At 53.6% G+C, this 20,816-nt stretch overlaps 4 protein-coding genes across 4 annotated transcripts; 2 read left to right on the top strand and 2 right to left on the bottom strand.

The window, feature by feature from the left end:
* Positions 1-131: 131 nt before the first annotated feature.
* Positions 132-2,846, top strand: UCRPA7_94 (putative protein kinase protein; the record flags this gene model as incomplete). Its single annotated transcript, XM_007912692.1, has 4 exons — positions 132-1,203; positions 1,663-2,216; positions 2,274-2,373; positions 2,437-2,846. The coding sequence occupies 4 exons, from the start codon at positions 132-134 to the stop codon at positions 2,844-2,846; spliced, it is 2,136 nt and encodes a 711-aa protein (XP_007910883.1).
* Positions 2,847-3,555: 709 nt separating this feature from the next.
* On the bottom strand, positions 3,556-4,746 carry UCRPA7_93 (hypothetical protein; the record flags this gene model as incomplete). The annotated part of the gene is made up of 3 exons (XM_007912691.1): positions 3,556-4,032; positions 4,105-4,584; positions 4,642-4,746. The coding sequence occupies 3 exons, from the start codon at positions 4,744-4,746 to the stop codon at positions 3,556-3,558; spliced, it is 1,062 nt and encodes a 353-aa protein (XP_007910882.1).
* Positions 4,747-11,056: 6,310 nt separating this feature from the next.
* On the top strand, positions 11,057-13,819 carry UCRPA7_92 (putative pumilio domain-containing protein; the record flags this gene model as incomplete). The annotated part of the gene is made up of 1 exon (XM_007912690.1): positions 11,057-13,819. The coding sequence occupies one exon, from the start codon at positions 11,057-11,059 to the stop codon at positions 13,817-13,819; it is 2,763 nt and encodes a 920-aa protein (XP_007910881.1).
* A 1,551-nt stretch (positions 13,820-15,370) lies between these two features.
* Positions 15,371-19,872, bottom strand: UCRPA7_91 (putative phd-finger domain-containing protein; the record flags this gene model as incomplete). The annotated part of the gene is made up of 7 exons (XM_007912689.1): positions 15,371-15,964; positions 16,024-16,213; positions 16,266-16,706; positions 16,838-17,169; positions 17,427-17,520; positions 17,739-19,606; positions 19,870-19,872. The coding sequence occupies 7 exons, from the start codon at positions 19,870-19,872 to the stop codon at positions 15,371-15,373; spliced, it is 3,522 nt and encodes a 1,173-aa protein (XP_007910880.1).
* Positions 19,873-20,816: the final 944 nt, after the last annotated feature.

The raw sequence follows: 20,816 nt of genomic DNA, 5'->3' as shown, positions 1-20,816 counted from the left end.
CACCACCACCACCACCACCTTCGTTCTCCTCCCACACCTCCCCCAAAAACCATCCACTCATCTCACAAATATCCTTGTCCCTTGCCTGCATGCGATGCTTTCTCTGCAAAGCAGAGACACAATTTTGAGCCATGTCTGACCGACAACCCTCTCGCAGCATCTACTCCTCGGGGCAGTTCATGAACCCTGGTCCAGCCCCGCGGCCCCCGACCGACCGACCTCGACTGAACCTCACCCCCAACACCAATCTCCCCGGCAGCATGGCAAACATGGCTCTGTCCCCAATCACCCGTGGGCCCTCTCAATACAGTGGCTCTACCATCTCTCTGCCACTTTCCCGCCAGACCTCGGGCATTGATGGGCAAGGTGGCGTGGCTGTCATCAAAGAGGGCTGGGCACAGGTCAAGGAGAGCAAGAACTTCATTCAGCCATGGAAGCAGAAGTTCCTAGTCTTGCGCAAGGAAGCCCTTGATTTCCACAAGGCTGAAGGCGGCAAGGTCTCCTACACACTGTTCCTCAAGGACGTCATCAATGTGGGCCGAGTTGAAGCTGCCGGTACCATCTTCGAGGTCAAGAGACATTCCAACGGCTCTTCCACCAGTCCAGGTGACGATGATGGCTCTACCAAGACTCTCCAGATCCGAGTCAAGAGTGATGATGATCTCTACGAATGGATTGACTTCATTTACGCCCGTTGCCCAGGAATGGGCGGTGTCAGCAACCCAACCAACTTCTCACATGCAGTTCACGTCGGTTTCGATCCTCAGACGGGCGAGTTTGTCGGCCTGCCGCCCGAGTGGTCTAAGCTCCTCAACTCATCCGCTATCACCAAGGAGGACTACGAGCGAAACCCCCAGGCTGTCTTTGAGGTCCTAGACTTCTACTCCGACCTGACCAAGAGAGCAGAGAACCCCGCCCAATACCCCAGCCTTACGCCCACTCCTCCCCCCAGCAGCATGCAGAACAAGCAGCTCGGTTACGGTGGTGGTTCGTCCGTGGCGCCTCCCCGTCCGACGCAGCCATTACAGCGTCCCAGCTATAACACAACCCCTTCACAGCAGAGTCTTGGCTCCCAGCCTCCAAGACGGCCGTCTCCAACGGAGTCTCAGCAGCAGCGCATGCAGATGCAGAATATGGCTCCTAACTACGTAGACAACAGAAACCGAGAGGAAGAGCGACAGAGACAAGCAGAGGCAGCACAACGTGAGCGCATGCGAGAAATGGAGGAGCAGAACCGGCGAGAATTAGAAGCGTATAATGCTTCGCTCCCGAAGACAAAGGTGCCCTTGGCGCAACAAGAGCTAGGGGGTTACGGTGGGAGCTCTCCAGCTCCATCGTCAGACCGCTTTACGCCCGGTCGGGCGGCTCCTCCAGCGCCAAAGGCACCACAGCAAGTCTCGAGCCTGCGTGCCCAGAGACCTGCGCCTGCTCCACCAAGTGGCGCATCAGGTGCTGCATCCCGTCCCCCCTTGACCCAGCAGCAGAGCTCGTCTTCCGTACGCGATCCAAATGGTCAGGCATCTCAGGCGCAGCGAATGCCGCGCAACGACCAACCACAGTCCCAGCAAGCTTCCGCTCAGCGCTATCCCAACGGATCAAGCTCTCCAGCTCCTCAGCAAAGAGCGAACGGAGCGCAAGGCCAACCCCCCTCACGCTTGCCAGCCCCGGTTAAGCCGCTCAACGTTGGACCCAAGCCCAGCCAGAGTGATGCTGTCAAGGCTGCGGAGGCTGCGCTCACCGCTAAGCCGCCAGCTGCGGAGCGCAAACAGGATGTCCGCATGTCGACCATGTCTGAGAACGAGGTCATGGCTAAGCTTAAGGAGGCTGTCTCCAAGGATGATCCCAACCTGTCCTACTCCAAGCAGAAGAAGATCGGCCAAGGTGCATCTGGATCCGTTTATGTTGCCAAGGTTAAAGAGACCGCTACATCAGGTGTTGCTCGTGAACTTCTTCGCGCGCAGGGCATTAAGGCCCAAGTTGCCATCAAGCAAATGGATCTTGCACACCAACCAAGAAAGGAGTTGATCGTAAACGAAATCATGGTGATGAAGGACAGCAAGCACAGGAACATTGTGAACTTCCTCGACGCATTCCTGCGTAACAATAATGCAGAGCTCTGGGTTGTTATGGAGTATATGGAGGGTGGTGCCCTGACAGATGTCATTGATAATAATCCTGTCATCACGGAGGAGCAGATCTCAACCATCTGCCTTGAGGTAAGTTTTATCGTAACCTTCATCCAACATCAACATCATAGCTGACTTGCGGAACAGACTTGCCGAGGCCTGCAACATCTTCACTCACAGAATATCATTCATCGTGATATCAAGAGTGACAACGTTCTCCTAGATGCTCGTGGCAATGTCAAGATTAGTAAGTCCAACCCTCGAGAGTTTTCTTTGGACATTCATGTGCACGGTGCTAACCTACTTACAGCTGATTTCGGTTTCTGTGCGAAGCTCACAGAGACCAAGTCTAAGCGTGCAACCATGGTGGGCACACCTTACTGGATGGCCCCTGAAGTTGTCAAGCAGAAGGAGTACGGCCCGAAGGTTGATATCTGGTCCTTGGGTATCATGGCTATTGAGATGATTGAATCTGAGCCCCCTTACCTGAACGAAGAACCACTCAAGGCGCTGTATCTGATCGCTACTAACGGCACTCCGCGTCTTAAGAAACCAGAGAAGCTCAGCAAGGAGCTGAAAGCTTTCCTCTCGGTCTGTCTATGTGTGGATGTCAAGAGCCGGGCTTCTGCCAGGGAGCTTCTAGACCATGACTTCTTGAAGCACGGCTGCCCCCTTGGCAGTCTGGCCGAGTTGCTGGCCTTCAAGAGAAATGCTAAATAAGCAGCAAAATCGATGAATGAATGAGGACAGAGATGAAGTCAAAGCGAGTTAGCTACGTATCTCGCTTCCGGTTTGGATGCCCTCACAGAAAAGGGCCTATTTGATACCGGATATATCGTGCATATATTCCCAATGGAAGGTCGCACACGGCGTTCTGGAGGCGGCTGATTTTTCAATGTTTGAATGCATAGGAAGGATGATTTTCTCGACCTTGGCATGAACCCCCTACGGAGGCTTTCCGACGCTTTGCACTTCTCACTACAAAGGAAAGCTTACGGGGACACCCATCACGAGTGCTTCACTCTGCTAATGGTCCTGGTCGTTTGTGGTTGTGTGAAGTCGCATGGATCGTTTCTCATGATATAGAAGTTAGGCCTGCACGAATGGATAATTTGGTAAAATGAACAACTTCCGTCTGCTTTTGGTGACCCTCCTTGAAATTGGACATCTTTGTCTTAACATGTCTAATCCTTTCATACAACCCGACTAGATTAGTATAGTCTATTGCCCTTGTGGAAATCGAGTTCTACGCCATATCCTCTGAACCCATCCGCAAAACGCCAATCCAATTTATCGATGACCGCAATTTTGTCTGACCCACAATAGTATCCGGCAGTCCACCCGGGTTGACAATTCATCATCAAAACAAGCCTTTTGTTGGGGCGATTCCTTTCGTCGGTATGGTGTTGCCTCACAGCCAGCCACGATCTTACAAGCTCGCCCCCCTGCACACGTCCCAACTGCTTGTCCCGGCAGTCTCGTGCCACTCCGTGAGGTGCTCGATCAGCGTGGGGTCGATATCGCGGTTCGCCTTGATGAAGATGGTCTCGTAGGGGTGGACGTTGGTGCCAAAGTACTTGCCCTGCCAGAGCAGGTCGCCGTTGCCTTCGCTGTTGGCGCACTCGTCAATGTAGTTCCCCGACTTGTGGAAGGCCATCATCATCAGGTCGACCTCGTAGCCCGGCTCGCGCACCGCCTCCGTCGAGCCCACCTCGGCGTGCACGGCCGCGTTCCAGTCGCCGTAGCAGCCCGCCAGCCCCACGGGGGCGTCTGCGCCGCCGAACTCGTCCTCCACGCGCGAGCCCGGCGGCGGGTTGAGCAGCAGATCGATGCCCACGGCGTCGGTCGCCCAGATCATCGACTGCACGTGGAAGCGTGGCCAGCAGTTGGCTGTCATGCCCACCAGCTGCGAGAGAACATGTATCAGTGATGGTCTACGCAAATGGTTTCAACATATTCAGTGAAAGGGTCTATATACCTTGACTTTCCCGGTCAGCTTTGCGAGATACAAATCCGACCAACACCCCTTGCTCCAGTAAGGCAGGAAGGGTCCACGGATGCTGGCATTCAGCATGATGAAGCGTTTATACTTGGCCCACAAGCCATCCTGCCGCAGGACCTCGCCGTAAGCGCCGAGGTCGAAGCAGGTGTTGTCCCGCTTGACGACGCGAACATTGGGCTTCTGAGGTATCTCGAGGTAGTCCGCGTCTTCAATGCCGTTCAGGATGAAGACAAAGTCGGCGGCGCCGTGGAGGCCCTGGTGGATAAAGAACTTGATGTTCTCCCGCGCCGCGTCGGACTCTGCGTAGGCGTACAGGATCAGCGGCCGGAACTCATCCTTGTCTATAAGCGAGCCTTGGCCGTCTTCCTCGCTCGATGAGGAATTCGAGAGGACGGGAGGGAGATCGGATGTGTCCTTGCCCGGCTTGACGACTCCTGGGCTCGCTGGAGGGCTCTGCTGCTTCCAAGGTCAGCTTTCAAGGCGCAACGCAGCCTCGCGCTATCTCGTACGTACGTTGTAGGCTGAGGGGTTGAATGGCGCGAAGAGCCATATCAGAAACAGCAAGATAAGAGCACCTATCACGGCCTGAGCCTGAGGACCTCTTGTAGCGAACGCCATCTTCACTCGTCGGTGAAGAGTCGACGGGACTGGGAACACATAGGCGGCGGGGGGAAAGACATGGGAAGTTGTGGCTTGCATCAAAGTCAAATACAGCTTCTAGTATAAATCACCGGTCATGTATATTCAGCACGTGTATTCTCTGTGATGAGGCATCCGAATCGAGTCCGAACCCCAACTACTTAACCTCACACCGTCGCACAATATTACCAATAGCTTTTTACTTTACACTATTTCCTCGTTTCTCGCGATTATGAACGACGAGTCTTCTACAATCTACAAAACTCGCCGTGCAGCCGACGATTCGATAGAGTACTGCGTAGCCGCGACCTGGTGGGTGGTGCCATATGCAGCCGGTGGGGGTCCTAGGTGAAGCCGTTTCGCTTGGGAGATGTCTAGCCTGGCGCCGCTGAAAGTTTATTAGGCGGAAACTAGAACGCTGCCAGGGAAACAGAGCTGCCAACGAGGAAAAGACAGACGCCACCGCAACGGGGTGCCTCGGAAGCGAGAGTGGTCATTATCTCTGGTTCAGTTTAGTAAAGTCGCGGGGCTTGACAGTCTTAGTTCAACCAAACTTTGAACCGTCAACTCTAATCGTTCTTGGCATTGTTTGGAAGCTGAGCATCATGAACTCTTTACTGTTAGTGAATCAGAACAATTCTGGTCATTTCCTATGGTCTCCCCTGGAGAAGGAGACATGGAGAGAGTTGATGAGAAGTATCGAAACCTCGCACAACGTACAGTAGACGCGATGTAGTTGAGTTGATAGACAGTGGTGTAAGACAGGGGCCAAACGCTTGATCTAATCTCGCAAACGCGAATGGCAAGCGTTTTCAATCTACCATTTCCAATATCGACAGTTTAGCACTTGGATACCAATGTTATGCAATGCCAACCATCAGAACTCCGTGTCTTGGAATAATGTACTCGATCGTGAGCACCAATGTTCGGGAGTGGCCCCGATCGGCTCCCGGCAGTCAAGTCCTTGGTCTACGGCCCCTCCCGCACGGCGCCGTCCCTCCTCGGTCACGGCAGAGGAAGCCGGGACCCACTAGACCAGTGCTGTACGACATAGACTTATATAAGATGATTCAATCTGGTATCGCTAGGGCGCCGACTACATGCCCGACTGTCTACATGTAACAGACCAGCCAAGCAGGTGATGCTGTTTCAGTCGTCCATTCCTGCCAAGTTACGAGTCTGTAGCTTAGTTTAGCAACATCAAGGTTGTAAATATAGCAGCGGCGACAGAAAGCACGGGCTAATGCGGTATCATACGCATCTGACAGGTCGAGCTAATAGGCCTCGTCCCTTTTCCAGTTGGTATGACTTGACTAAAAGATTCTCAGCAATGGATGAGTAAGCGTGGCCATCGACATCTCCAGCGTATCGAAACAAGGGCGAGGTTCCCCCAACTTGGCGTTTTGGAGTCCAAAAATGGCATCTCCCTAGACGTGCCAAGTCTGCGGTCCATGCACGACCGATTGTCCTTCCCGCTACGTAGAAGCAGCTTGCTTGTAACATGCTGGGCGGAGAGGGATCGAGAAAGACGGAAATAGTATTTGAAATTCCAAGAGTAGTTCATCCGACAAGCCTAGTCCTGCCCTGTGCCCTACCTAGCCTGGGCGATCCTGGGGCGGCAGCTGTGTAACAGGGCTAAAGCCAGGTATTTCGAGATGGAGCACGGGCAAATAGGTCTGGGACAAACGAACCGTGTCGTACTGCAAGTTACCGGTACTCTATCTTGGATGTCAGTTCTTTTATGGTCAAAACCTGTCTCTTTTGCTGGTGGACATTGCAGGACGAAAGGATCACTTCGACGAATAGCCCATAGCACCAGCCACTAATGTGGCTTTCCTAGGAGAACGACAACAGGATTTGATTCCAATGATGATGCAGAACGCTGAAATGGTGTGCTGGCGGCTAGGTTAGGCCAGGCTGGAGGAGGAGGTGCATCGAAGTCAGGAGAGTTGGCAGACTGATCCAGTTGGACGCGAAGGAGCACGACAGGGATAGCGACGCCCCCCAGAACCCCTGCTGGGGGCATGCCGGTCGCCAAGAGGAGAGCCGCTGTGAGATCGCTAGGAAGGCTTGCATTGAGGCACAGAGCAGATGGAAAGAAAAGACGAGCCTTCGTTTCAGAATTTTAGATCATCCTCTAACAGGGCCGGGGGGCTGCCTGATTCGTCGCCGTGGCACGCCCGCATAAACCTGGGAAGTCTTAGCACATCATCCTAATGTGTCGTGCAAAGTGCTTGCATCTCATCGCATCGCAGCGCATCGCATCACATCGCGTCGCCTCGCTGCTGATGTGGTCGCCATATACTGGAGCGAATGGGCGGATTCCCACCTGTAGAGGGCGTGCTGAGGTACGAGATTGGACCACCCCTCTGCGGCTGCTGACGCACCATCGCCGCCTCCTCTGCGCCGAGTGCAGACCTGATGGGCGACGATGGCGGGCGTACGAGCTGTCAAGGTGTGATCTTCGTCCCGTTCTGCGAGTCCGCGTCGCCAGACGGCCGAGGGAAGGCTGCCGAGTGGTGGACGGTCGTGGTTTGTCCTCTCACAGCCCCTTATTTCCCCCCCAAGCTGCTTTCTTACTTGCTTCTCCCAAAGCCGTGAGCCCAACTTTAATTAGTCAGTCGAGTGAGAACTTGACCTGGATCCTCCAACTCTTTCTCTGTCTGCCTTGATAGCTGCCACTCGCTGCATTGGCCCGTCGCGTCGTAGCTATAGTCGTGTGTGTATCACCAAGCCAAGTCATGTTCCCTGGCACCTGGACACAGGCAGGTACTGTACGATACGGTACTGTGTGTGCTCTGTGGCCCAAACGTACGTATCAACCCCTGAAAAGTGACCACGGCGGAACCAACCAAGGCGTCAAACCCCATTGTTCCCCATTCAGCCTTCAATTTACCCATTACAGTAGCATCTGCCTCTACCCACTTTTGTACAGCGAGCGGGGGTTAGGGCCCACGGAGAAGTCTTAGGCGACGGAGGGCCTGGAGGAGACATCTGGATGTTGATGGCGCGATGGTACAGGCATGGAGAGGATGGATGCACTATGCCGTGCCCTACATAGTACATACATACCTGATATACCGGTACTGTACCTCAGCTCAGATAGGTCAAACGAACAAACGATCGAACAGGGCCGAACGAACCCCTTACCGAGGATCAAGATACGCGGCAGGAAGAGAGACGGGAGAGACACAGGAGATGACAAACAGACGGTCGTCGCGTCTGGCCAGTGGTTCCTGCAACCGGCGATCAAGCGATCATGCCGACCCTCCACTCCATCCCTCCTCTCCAGATTTGATGGGAGTTGTGTTATCGTCATTACGTTTGCTCGATGGGCGGAGCTGGCCCAAAAGAAGTCAGTAGAAGGCCGTGCCGTTCTGTCATTGTTATGGCCGTGCGGCCAACTACCTTCTACAAGACGTGCACCCAAGGAGATATGCTTTGGGCTTCAGCTTGTAAGATGGATGGAATGACTTGTACAGTGTTCCAGCTTTTCCTGGTAGAGACTGTTCTGATGGAACAACTGCCAAGACGAGACACGACCTCTGGGTTTCGAAAGAGCGAACGTCGTTCTAGTCATTCGAGAGTTCGTCGTAGCTCACGTCATTCTGAGTTGCTGTAAATATTGAGCATGAGGACGCCGTGGGTGATACATTCGATGCTATTAATGTGAAGTGAAGTGGCATAAGTGGGAGTAGGTAGGTCCTCACGCTGCTTCCAATATGCACAATGGCATTACCTATCGGTAGACAGATAGAGATGTTTAATCTGCCATGATTGTCTAGATCTCTTCTTATCCCCCATATATACACACATAAGACATCGTGATGGGTTCCCCCGTCTTCCTATCTAAGATGATGCACCCTCCCTCACACTGTAGATTCTCTGGCTATCATCGTGTACTTTCTACATACTGTAACTGAGCTGTGTACACCTGAGGTGGAGTCGAGTGCCGGTGGAGTGCGTGGCTTTTTGCAGCTAGACAAGCCCCCCGACAGGTCCAACCCAGCTGGGATTAACGGTATTAGGGAGATAGAATAGGATGCGGCCAACCCCAAACAGCACGTATTTTGTTTCATCCCTCAAAGTGGGTGGATTCTTGGCTGAGGTACCTCCGGTTGGACACCTCGTCAGGTACCTGGTCAGGTACCCCCTCACCAGAACCCCCCGTGCGAGTCCCAGTTTAGTTCAGTCAAAGTCATCCCCACTGAGTCGTCGTGCCCTGTGCGCCTCTCCCCTCCTCTCCCCTTGCCCATCATTCAGGGCAGTGCCTATCGACGTACTATGCAGTAGGTACCTCAGCCAATCCACCATCATCACTAACAGCCGACTCCTCTTGTCTCTCGCCCTCACCCTCCCTACCAATCTACCTTACCACCTTAGCCTCTACCCCAGTCCCTTTCCCACTGCTATCTACCTCTACCTCTACCTCTCTACCTGACCTGGGCCAAGCAACGCCGCGCGCCCTCTCTCTTTCTCTCCAGAAGCGACCTTCTTCCCTCCTCATCCCATTTCGTACAATCCTCCAACTCTTTTTTCTCCAGGCTCTCATTGCTACTGATGAGGCCTGTATATTGATTGCCTCTTCACTTCGTTTCTATCTCTCACTTGCACCCTCCTCTTTGCGGCAGGGAGCAGTCCGCCAAACCTACCTAAGTCTAATAGGAAGAAAGGGGCAAAGGCTGACTGACGGACGGACTGGAGCAAAAAGAGCTGACCTTTTCGCCGGCGTTCCCTATGTCCCCCGTTTTGCACCACGACGACCTCGAGAAACGGGCCCCGGAGAGACCAACACCAACACCTCCATCCAAGACGATCATCACGAAGCACGAGTACCTGATTTGAGAGTTTTTTTTTCCCTTCCTTCCCCCATTATCTCCTCGACGACGCTCCTTGCCTTGCTGCTCGACTAGCAGCCAGCTGGATCTTCCTCCAGTGCTCACCTCAAATCCACTGTCTGACGACACACACACTCGACGTCCAAGCTGAGCATCCCTCGGTGCCAGCGACCGGCCGGACAGCACACTTCTCTGAACTTCGTCACTTTTGACATTTGTAATCGACCCATTACACATACAGCTTTTACAATCAGAAATCTGAAGTAGTCAATTCGACACCTCGTTCCTTCATCGTTTTCCTTGCCCGCAAACTGCCAAATAATCTGGAAGCATCTTTGTCACCCCAACGGACCCTCGCTGTCCGTAAAAGTGCCCATCAGCCTCCTGTCACCCTGCACCAAGGCAAAACCGCAGCAAGAAATCCGACCTCCAACTCGAATTCCTCCTCAATCGACACCCGACCCATCACTCTCCCATATTGGGACGATAATACGCTTTTCCCATTCAGCGAACTGCAATCCCTGCATGTCTGATGACGGTCGGAGCGATAATCGATAATGTCCACTGCTAGATCAGAACACTTGACAATTGGCAATTTTGCGCAAGCTGCCTCCAGCCAAAACCGTTCAACATCTCCCACATCAAAGACATCTCCAGTCGAACCGACCTCCGGAGGTGCCGTGCGCTCACCCTTTGGGCTCCCACCTGGCCTGCCCTCTGCCAAAATGTCTGGTACAACGCGCTCAGGGGCTGGCTCTCCGTCGCACGAGATGGCAGCCTCAAGCAGACTCTTCTCCAAGCGGTACGTGGGGTCATTCATCGCTACCCTAACTACCCAACATGAAGCTAACTATATCCCTCCCTCTTCTAGAGCTAGAGAAATCCAAGCCCAAGAAGGGGTACCTGGTATCCCGGTGAACCCTTGGGGAGGTCCGCCCACCAGCGGCAACTCAACCCCCCTACGCGAGAACATCCCCGAGTCACCAACAGATGGCTTTCCTGACTTCGCTCAGCTGCCGACTCCAGATAGCCTCCCATCGACTGGTCGTCGCGCCAGAGCCGGCACCGTCCCCTCGAGATTCTCCCCCGGTGGTGCTGGAAATGGATTGCTCAGCATCCCGACCCTAGCCTCCAAGTCCTCCAGGCCGACACCTTCACAGAGCCCTTTCAAGTCTCCATCACCAGGACTTGAGCCGTCTGACCCATCTTCGGGCGCTTCGACGTTATTATCTCGTCTAAGGGCTGGCTCCATGCCGCAACGGAGCCCCTTTGCCCACATTCCCGGCTCTAATTCACCGTTCGGACCGTCCATTTTCAGCAGTTGGAATCCTACTGGCGGTCGCGAGAGGGGTTCGACACTGGCAAGCATTGCTAGTGCAGGTTCGAACGGCCCAAGCTCCCCAACACAATCACAGTTTTCAAGAGAAGGGACTGGAGAGAATGATGTCCATATGAGGACACTCGACTATCTTGGTCTGGCCGAAACACCGCAACCTCCACGAGCACAGCTTGCTACTCCCTACATTCCCAACCTTACCGACTTTGCAAAACAAGCAAGCCGCTTCCGTTCTTACTCTGTCAACAACAAGGACAAGTATGCTGATGAGGACGAGGATGACTTTGACGCGGATGGCTTGAGCTATGAAAGCCATTATGCGGCTGCCTTACAGGACCAGCTTGCCAAGACCAATGCTGCTATTCACAACCATAACCTGGCGGTCCAGGCGTTCGCAAACCAGGCCGTGAATCGGCCTCGTGCAAGGACTGCTGGCGTCCTAGAGACCCCTGCCTCCCGTATCCTCAGAAACTACTACCCTACTCCTTCGCGCCTGGATAGCTCCATCACAGCTGCTGAGATTCGACTGCCTGACGAGAAGGAGTTTGAAGATCTTCCACAAGCGGTTGCTGCTATGACCTTGGGCCGATCAAACAGCCGCAATAATGGGCTCCTGAGTGCAGAAGAGCAAGGCCTCGAAGGACCGACCAGCGCTTTGTGGCTGGGTAGTATACCAACATCCACAACAACATCCACCCTCACAGAGATGTTCAAGTCTTACGGTCCAATCCTATCCGCTCGAGTCCTGACCCATAAAAATTGTGGCTTCGTGAATTTCGAGAGAGTAGACAGCGCAATCGCTGCTAAAGCGAACATGAACGGCAAAGAGATCTTCCCCGGTGCAGGCCCAATCCGTATTAACTTTGCGAAGCCACCATCGGCGTCCAACACTCCTGGACACGATGGCGTCTTCCCCTCTCCAAGCCCGGATCCTTTCGCCAAAGGTCAAGATGCTAGTCTTGCTCCTACCACGGCAGCATCTGGAAGCTCAGTGGAAGCGGCTTCCGCTCCCCAGACGGCGAATGTTGATCCTACAGTTCCACCACTCCGAGAGATGACCACGGATATCCTGGATATCGTCAAGCAGTTTGGTGCTACCGATGACGATAGGTACAGAATCTCCATGAGTCTTCAGTCAGCTATCCAGTTCAACGACTTCGCCAAAGAGATTCCTGTAATCAAGGAACCTTCTCACACAAGGGTGCACGATGCACCCAAGCTACGGGACATTCGCAAGCGGATCGACAACCAGAGCTTATCGCAGGCAGAGATCGAAGGCATCGCTGTCGACATGTTGCCAGAGATTGCGGAGCTTTCATCCGACTATCTTGGTAACACTGTCGTCCAGAAGCTTTTCGAGCACTGCTCCGATCAGCTGCGCGACGATATGCTTGCTGAAATTGCTCCACACATGGCAGAGATTGGTGTGCACAAAAATGGTACTTGGGCAGCGCAGAAGATCATCGACGTTTGCAAGACTCCACACCAGATGAACCTGATCGTGCAGTACTTGCGACCGTACACGGTCTCGTTGTTCCTAGACCAATATGGCAACTATGTTCTGCAAGGCTGTCTCAAATTTGGGGCGCCGTTCAACGACTTCATTTTTGAGACGATGCTGAGCCAGATGTGGGAAGTCTCCCAGGGCCGATACGGTGCTCGGGCTATGCGTGCTTGCTTGGAAAGCCACCATGCTACCAAGGACCAACAGAGGATGCTCGCGGCAGCTATCGCGTTGCATAGCGTGCAATTAGCAACCAATGCCAACGGTGCCCTGCTATTGACTTGGTTCCTTGACACCTGCACATTTCCGCAACGCAGGACGGTTCTTTCACCCCAGTTGGTGCCATATCTGGTCCATCTCTGCACTCACAAGGTTGCTTACCTCACCGTGTTGAAGGTGATCAACCAGAAGGCCGAGGGAGATGCTCGTGACACTATTCTGAAGGCCCTCTTTTTCACCAAGAATGACCGAGTTCTGGAAGCTATTCTTAGCGATCATACCTGTGGAGCTACTCTGATATTTAAGGTTTTGACGACTCCCTTCTTTGACGAGAGCATCCGAAGTCAGGTCGTCGAAAACGTCAAGACTGTCCTCATTAGGATCAAGGCTCAGCCCGGCCAAGGCTACAAGCGCCTAATGGATGAAGTCGGCCTATCGACCCGTAATGGAAGCGGAGGTGGCTCTCGAGACCATAGCACCAACAATGAGCGACAGCGTCCAGCGTCACGACAGGCTAGCAGCTCTCATCACCATCAACAGCAGCAGCAGCAACAGGCAGCACAACAACAGCAACAACAAGCTGCTGCTGCGCAGTTCAACGGGAATGGAAATAACCAGTTCTACAACCCCCTCAATGCTGCCGCTGTCAACCAGTCCAACTACGAGCTTGGATTCGGAGGACCACGAAGCGAGAGTGTCGAGCCTGCTCTTCCTCCGCAGTACTCTGGCTTTGGGGCACAGGGCGCCATGTTTAATGCGCCAAATGCGCAGATTCCCCCTGTCAGCCTCCAGCAACTCCAGTACCAGCAGAACATGCTGTCTCGTGCAACCCCTCCGATGTACAACAACTTCCCTGCTATGCAGGCCGGTTTTGCGGGATTTAACAGCCCTAGTCCTTCTATCGACCAATACCGAAGCCAGAACATGGCCAATGGAAGTCCCATTCAACCTCCTGGTGCTCAGATGCCCGGCATGCAAGCCAACCAAACCCAATTCCCCGCTCCTGGCTTCGGGATGGGTATGAACATGGGCGGATTCGGATATGGAGGCATGAACGGGATGCAAAACATGCCCTACATGCAGGAGCAAGTCAGCGGCAGACGCGGACGTGTAGGTCGAAATCCGGCGCGCGACTCGAACCAACGTCCATACTAAGACTAATCCCTGGATAGAGATGATTTAATTCATTCTTACGTCAAAGAACCCCTTGGATCTGATGGAATATTCGCCCAGGGGCGTCATGTCATGTTTCTGTTGCTATTTCTGTCTGGACCGTTGCGATTTTTCGAGGGATACGTGGAGTTGGATTGATGTAAGGTTGGCCTTCGACGAGGCTCCAACTAGCTTGAGCTATTATTTGCTGGGCAAGAAAGAAAGCGTACCTCATGGACAACACAGGGTTTTTGAGGCTCTCGTGTCTAGTCCGAGAAGGGCTTACGGATTCGTTGTTGGAGGAAAAGTATATAGACAAAGACTTGGAGAGACCGAGTGACCGACCGGCTTATCCCAATTTCGATGATGCCCCTTTTTATTATTCTTACCACTGTTTTGGCTTGTTACGGATTGACTGATTGATTGACCGACTTGTTCGAGTACGATGGACGAGTGCAGCCCATCGCAACGGCCTCTGTGAGGGATCAATACTCGATGTTCACTTCTTGTAGAATTTTGATTCAGGTGATGGAAAGAAAGGGGCTGAGGGGTCAACCGGGTTGTTTTGGCTGTACGACCGACTCTCTCGCTGCTGAGGGGGACAGAGAAACTCGTGTATTTTTCCTTGCTTTCCCGCGTCCACCGTCATCACGGATGGAATGGATAAGGGGGGGAGGAGGACTGGCAGGAGGCAAACCAAAAGATGAAAAAAGGTGCAAAGGGGGTCGAAAGGAACATCCCATATCCGCATTTGAGAACGGACAGGTCCTAGATATATGAAACAATTACTCTCGTTTTTTTGGGCTGCGAAGCCTCTACCTTCTTATCCTTTGGTGTCTGTGTGGACATTGTGGCTTCAGTTATAAGAGATCAAGAAACCCTTCAGGACTGGGCTACTGTGCATTATCTAACTACTGTCAAAACCAGGAGTAAACCAAGTCACGAGTCGCCTGGTGCTCGGCAAGAACAGGTGGCTACCAATATTTGATTTTATTTGATTCATCTGTTACGGGATAGCTAACTTATATTGAAAAGGTCTCTGGTCCTTCTCGAAACCCTTTCCGGTATCAATCCCTATCCTTTCCGTGTCTGATGCTACAAATGCCAGTAAAAAGTTTCGTCTCGTCTCCGCCCCCACGCCTCTCCCGTCGACGGGGTTGATGGCTTCCTTCCTCGAAGGAAGACCAACTCTCAGACACAGAGCCTGGGCCGCTGTCGGGGGAGGAAAGGAAGCGAGCGGGCTCATCGAGTAAGGGATCTTATGGACCCCCATAGTAGGCCTCTCAACAGACCGTTGTTGCCGATAAGTCATGAACTGTGAAGACACAGTATTGTTCAGCTGCAGGATCGGCCCAGTCTGTAGCTGTGCAGAGCAAAAGAAAATGCCAAGCCGGCAGTTTTAAGGTTATGTGTACAAAGGAAGCATTTCTCTGTAGATAATGCAACCTATATAGAGCTCGTTCACGCGAAATTCCCTGTGTGCGATGGGAGGCGAGAACACCGGGGCTCAGGTTGTTGGTGGTGGGGCTTGATGATTAAAGAGGTTGGGGAGGACTAGTCTAAGTCCATTGCGTTGTCCAAGGGCACCGTCTGCTCCTGGACTTCGTCATTGCCAGTAGTCTCCACGTTTGAGTCTGGCTCTGTGGCGGCAGGGGTAAGAACATCACTATTGACCTTGGGAGGATCTTGAGGCGACTCGAGTACATTAGGGGTGAAGCTGCTTGGATCAGCGGCGTCAGTCGTGGTTTCAGCAAATGGGGAGACACGGTCTGCGTTCTCCTCGACCTTCGATCCGGCCGAATTCTCAGGAGTCGGAATACGATCGCTGACATTCGGTGTGGCAGCCTTCGGCTCAGCCTCGACAGCCTCAGCATTCTTCATATCGTGGTCCGGAGAGGTTGCTGTGTCAATAGCCTGGGAGGCTGTGTTATCCGTGGTGCCATTGACTGTTGTCTCCTGCGAAGACGAAGAGATATTGGAGGCTGCGCTTGTGACGGACGAGAGTCTCTCTCTGAGGCGCTCTTGCATCGCTTCTATATGTTCCAGCATGGCATTTAGGCTCTGGCGGTCCGCCGTCTCGAGCGAGCTTCCGATTCGATTACTATCGCCACGCGCAATCAGAGAGATCACGGCGGGATCAGCATTGTCCTGTTACCATTGTCAGTTGAAGACCAAGATGATGCAGTACCGGACTGTTCGCAACGTACCAATAGTGCATTGATCAGTGTGGAAACAGCCGGTTGCTCTCCACCACTGAAACGAACAATGTTTAAAGCGGCCTGTTGGCGCTCTATCTCGGCTGCATCCACAGGAATCGCAACTGGAGCCCGAGCAACCGGTACGCCGTGAGCATGAGCTGTGGGGCGCTCCATTTTGGTATGATTGAGTTGACGAACTCTTTTACAGCATTGTTAGTAGGAGCCTGAGCTTGGTACCTGGATTAACATACCGGGAGAGGAAGTCGAGCTTGATGCCCTGACTGGGCAATCGGTAGGTCTTGCCAAAAGTTTCGACCTCCTTCCAACCACTCTCATCTTCAGACTCACCATCGATATCAATCCATCCATTGTTGATCAAGCCACGACTGTAAGATGGCTTGATGGCGGGAGCACCCTTGATCTTGCGGAACCTGTGCGCTGGGCCCAGTGAGCCAGGGATCTTGGCCAGAAGATCATCAACATGAGCAGGGCACCGGAAAGTACGTGGAACTGGGGCATTAGCCGCTGGTGGATCCAAGCAATCTAGATGCCAGTGCAAACCGCAGAGGCTGCAGGGCATGATAGCCCGATCCTTCGCAGCGGCGCGCTGACAGCTGTGGCAGATGATTGCATTGCCATCAGCGTCACGGACCTTCCAAAAATCAAGGACCTCATCAACGCCTGCCTTCTTCCTGTAATCATCGTGTCAGCTGACGCGCAGGTGGAAAAAAGCGATAGGTGCGAGGTCTCAGGGATGGCCCCAATATAGGCTAGTGGCAATTCCTGGGAGATGACCAAGGCGCGGACAGGACAGGGGACTTACTTGGGTTTTGCGGGCGGGACGATCTCTTCGTACTCGCCATCCGCACCAGTCTTCACGCTCTCAAAGTAGTCGCGCACCTCTGCAGGCAATCGGAAAGCACTGCTGTTCTTCTTCTCCAGATTGTTGAGAAGAGAGCCAAACACGCCGCCGTGATCGGGCACTCGGGTTGGGAATCGCTGGCTGAAACAGACGTGGCAATACCATTCGTCCGGCAAGTGTCCCTCGCCCATAGGCGGATCCACACATGTGAGGTGGAATGACCGGGTGCAGCCATCGCAGCAGACAAGCTCGCCATTACCACCGCACGACGAGCAGTAGTCGTCGTTTTCGTCCTGTGCGCCAAGGTTAGCCTGGTGTTGCTGATTCCAAGGTAAGATGCCGGTCTTTGCGCCATATTTTGGCAAAAATGAGGCATGGGCTGGCCCTGCCACTAAAATTTCCTGGCAGCGAATCCAAGTTCGCGTGGGCCGTAAGGCAATGCAACACGCCTCTGGCACCAGAAAGGCGACGCAAGGCGTTCAGATATCGCTGTTTGCCAGGAAAGACACTGGCACAAATGCTTTCTTTGGAAAGAGAAATTTGTACTCACTTGGTTGTTGGGCTGTCCGTTGGGAGGCGGAGTGGTGCGCTCTCCACTGGCGCGAGGAATACCTGCTGAAGGACCGTTCTTCTTCTTCATGGGACTATATAGATATGAGCGTTAGAAAGTGTCTCCATCAAATAAAGCGAGTTATAGAAGAATGGGGTCGTGTGCAAATTGTCTAGTGCTGGAGCCAGGTTTTATTCGCCAGGACCTTGTTGTTACTTGACCAAACAGGATGGACTACCCAGCCTTATGACCATGCTTGGGCCGCGAAGCTCCACGGCTCCACGATGAGGATGGAAAAGGATTGATACTTACGAAGTCTTGATGCGCAAGCCTGTTCTAGGCTTCTTGACGACACGAGGCAGCGGCGTGACAGCTCGAGAAGTCACCTCAGAGCCAGGTCCGGCATCTGGGAAGTGAAGGCTCGTCGGGGAGACCTCATCCTCCACCTCATCGTGGTATCGCTTCTGCGAACGCGTAGCTCGTGCACTAAGTGTGCCTCCTGGCGGAAGTGAGGCGCGAGGTCGCACAGAAGAGGGACGGGCTGGCGTCTCAAAATCCGAATCCACCTCAGGATCCTGGACGTGAGGCCGTTCCCAACTCAAGGAAGTCGCGCCTGGCGTGTTGGTGACGCTCCTGGCAAAGCGCCTGAGGCGATGATGCCTGTCGTCGTCCTCGGCCACTCCGAAGCGGCTGGGGAACTTGATGTCCGAAGCGGCGCCCTGATGCTTGCCCTTATTCTTGGAGAGCTTAGGGAAGAGCGGTGATGCCACGGCAGCAGGCATGCCTGGAGCTGCGGTGGTGGGGGGAGGAGCAGTGGTAGGGGAATCCAGGGTTGGTGTGGGAGTGGCCGACACGTCCCCGTTGTTTTTTGTAGTGGCTCGAGATCTGTGACGGGCTGCGATTGGCTGGCGGGCAGCCGGGCCAGACGCATAGCTGGTGGTCTCGGCAGAGCTGGTGCGTTCAGCACCCGCAGGAACACCAAAGACATCGTCCTCCTCATCCTCGTCAATCCCCTCGGGTGGCGGTGAGACTGATTTGGCAGATGAAAGGGATGAGTCGCTGCCGACTGAGCCTGCACGGCCCCGATTTCGTGATGGAGACATGTTTGCTATGCCGTTCATTCCGTTTGTCGCCATCTTTCTGGCTGACTCATGGAGACTGCTGCTGTGCTTCACCTTTTTTCTGGGGTGCACCTCAGGTTCTGTGCTGAATTTGGACACGTCGAGAGTGATAAGGTCAGTGTAGGGTGCTGGTTTGGGTTTGTGTGGAGTGAACCTGCTGTTTGTTGATGGGGGCACAAAATAGTAGCAGCCTTTATTGTCCTCCTTGCCCTCTTTTTTTTTGTCGTGAACAAGGCGGGCAAATTCCTCTATGGTCTCAGGGTCTGCTGTTTGATGGTAGACCTGCTCGATCATAGAGACGAAGTGAGGATTTGATGAGTTTTCGTCATAAAGCGTCCTCAGAGCCCAGGCAGTAGGATAGCGGAAATGATCAAGAGCTTCGTCCACAGCCGCCTCGACAACCCTGTCGACGGTTTCTTTGTTGTCTTGAAGTCGAGCTGGGCTGTTTGCCGTGGTTTGTTGAAGCGTACTACTGTTTGAGCTCAGCCGATGCGTGCTTGGCCGACCGACGCTTCTCCTAGCAGCCTTCGGTCGCGCAGATGATGAATGAGAAGCGGTGCCCTTCGGGTCGTAGTCGTCATCAACGTCCCGAGAAGAAACTGAGCGCCTGGTGAGAGCTGGGGTGACGTCCTCAGATTCGGGCAGGAGCGGAGTTGTTGAGGGCGAATTTGCAGCTCCTGCAACGGGCCGCTTCAAGATGATTTTGCGGATGGGTGTGTGCTCCTGTCCCGCCGGCGTACCGTGTTTCTTAGACGCGGCCACCTTGGGCAAGGTGCCCAACGGAGCCATATTTTCCACCACGCCGTGACGCACCAAGCCGGCCTCCTGAAAGCTCGCCTTGCTCTGGACGGCAGGCTCCAACCATTTTTGCATGAATGTTTTTTGCTCGTCCTTGACAGAAGACTTCGCCGAGTCATTCGGATCTTGGGGCGTCTGCTGGGGGCTCGAGTATCGCGACCGCGACGCTCTGGTGTTGGAGGAGATCATGGTGCTGGGCATGGTGTTCTCGCCCCCTTCCTGCCTCAGACGGGCGAAGCGATGCACCCTTCTCTGTCGCGACTGCGCGGTCTGTTAGCATCTGTAAACACGAGGTAAATGAATCTGGCTGTACTTGTCTGAGATCCTAGCTCATCAATCGTCCGTCTCCCAGCGCGTTTTCTTGGTGTCAACGCGTTGACGTTCTGAGGAAAGGAAAAAGGGTGGTGGAAAGAAGGCGCCCCCAGGTAAGGAATCTCGGAGAATTGGATTACACCAGCCGATGACTAGGGGGGTGCCGCCGTTAACCTACCTACCTACAGCACTCAGATACCTTAACTATCTACCATACACTTTTAAGCTCCACGCATGCACGCATGCTTCCCGCTCTAGTACAGCGTCCCGACAATTCACACAAAGCGCGATAAAGACATGCCCCTGAGGAATATGTTTACCTTGCGCTAGAGATGTCTGCATTCAGTTTCTTTTGTCTGATTCCTCCGTGACTCTCGAGGACGAGTCAAATCAGAAGGTAGAGAGCCTTGCCGACACATTTTGTCCAGGGGCTTGGACCTGTGCAAGGTTGTCGGGAGAAGCAGGACAGGCACTCGAGACACCCATCATCCATACCAGTCACAGTCGCATTTACAAGGTCAGGTGCCCTATCTCTACCAAGTGGTGAGATATCAACAAACACCCAGCTCGTGCTGCATATATATAACCGCACTAGAGGGATTGCTTCTCATAGTGAACGCTCAGTAGCACAGCCGCTGGCCATCTCATGGAAAGGGGTTTCCAGGCTTGGCTTCTGTGAAGAACCCTTCTATCTGTGCAACTTATCTCCTCGCCAGCCTGATGAGCTCTTTCAGGATCCCCATGAGGCTTGACTGGCATCGAATAGCATCAGCCGCTACTTGAGGGTGCAGCCCCAGCTCCTGCACTTGGACTTTCTTGCTTTTTCCTCGCTTTGGTTACCTGTTGCAATGGCTTTCCGGGGTCTGTTAAGCAGGATGCTTGCCCGCAGCCCCTCACAAGTCACAATAGGGGCGCCGGACAGGCTTCCAAGGCTGTTGGAGTGCAAGTCACTAAAGTGTTACGAAACGATCAACGCCAATGTCATCACGTAGATAAAAGTAGACACCAACAAGCATCCCCAAGGAATTTGCTATTGCCTATCCACATGTTCATCCGTGTTTCCTAATCAAGGTAGCATAGATGTGTAAACCGTTGATGGGGGGAGTTCCAATGTTAGGAAACCAGCCAGCCTTAGCGGCTTCCATCACCGGTATACCCA

The sequence above is a fragment of the Phaeoacremonium minimum genome (genome assembly GCF_000392275.1).
Source record: "Phaeoacremonium minimum UCRPA7 unplaced genomic scaffold PA7_03_scaffold_3, whole genome shotgun sequence".
NCBI classification, from domain to species: domain Eukaryota; kingdom Fungi; phylum Ascomycota; class Sordariomycetes; order Togniniales; family Togniniaceae; genus Phaeoacremonium; species Phaeoacremonium minimum.
The sequence above is the reverse complement of the archived record's forward strand: the minus strand, read 5'-3'. Positions and strand labels throughout refer to the sequence as shown.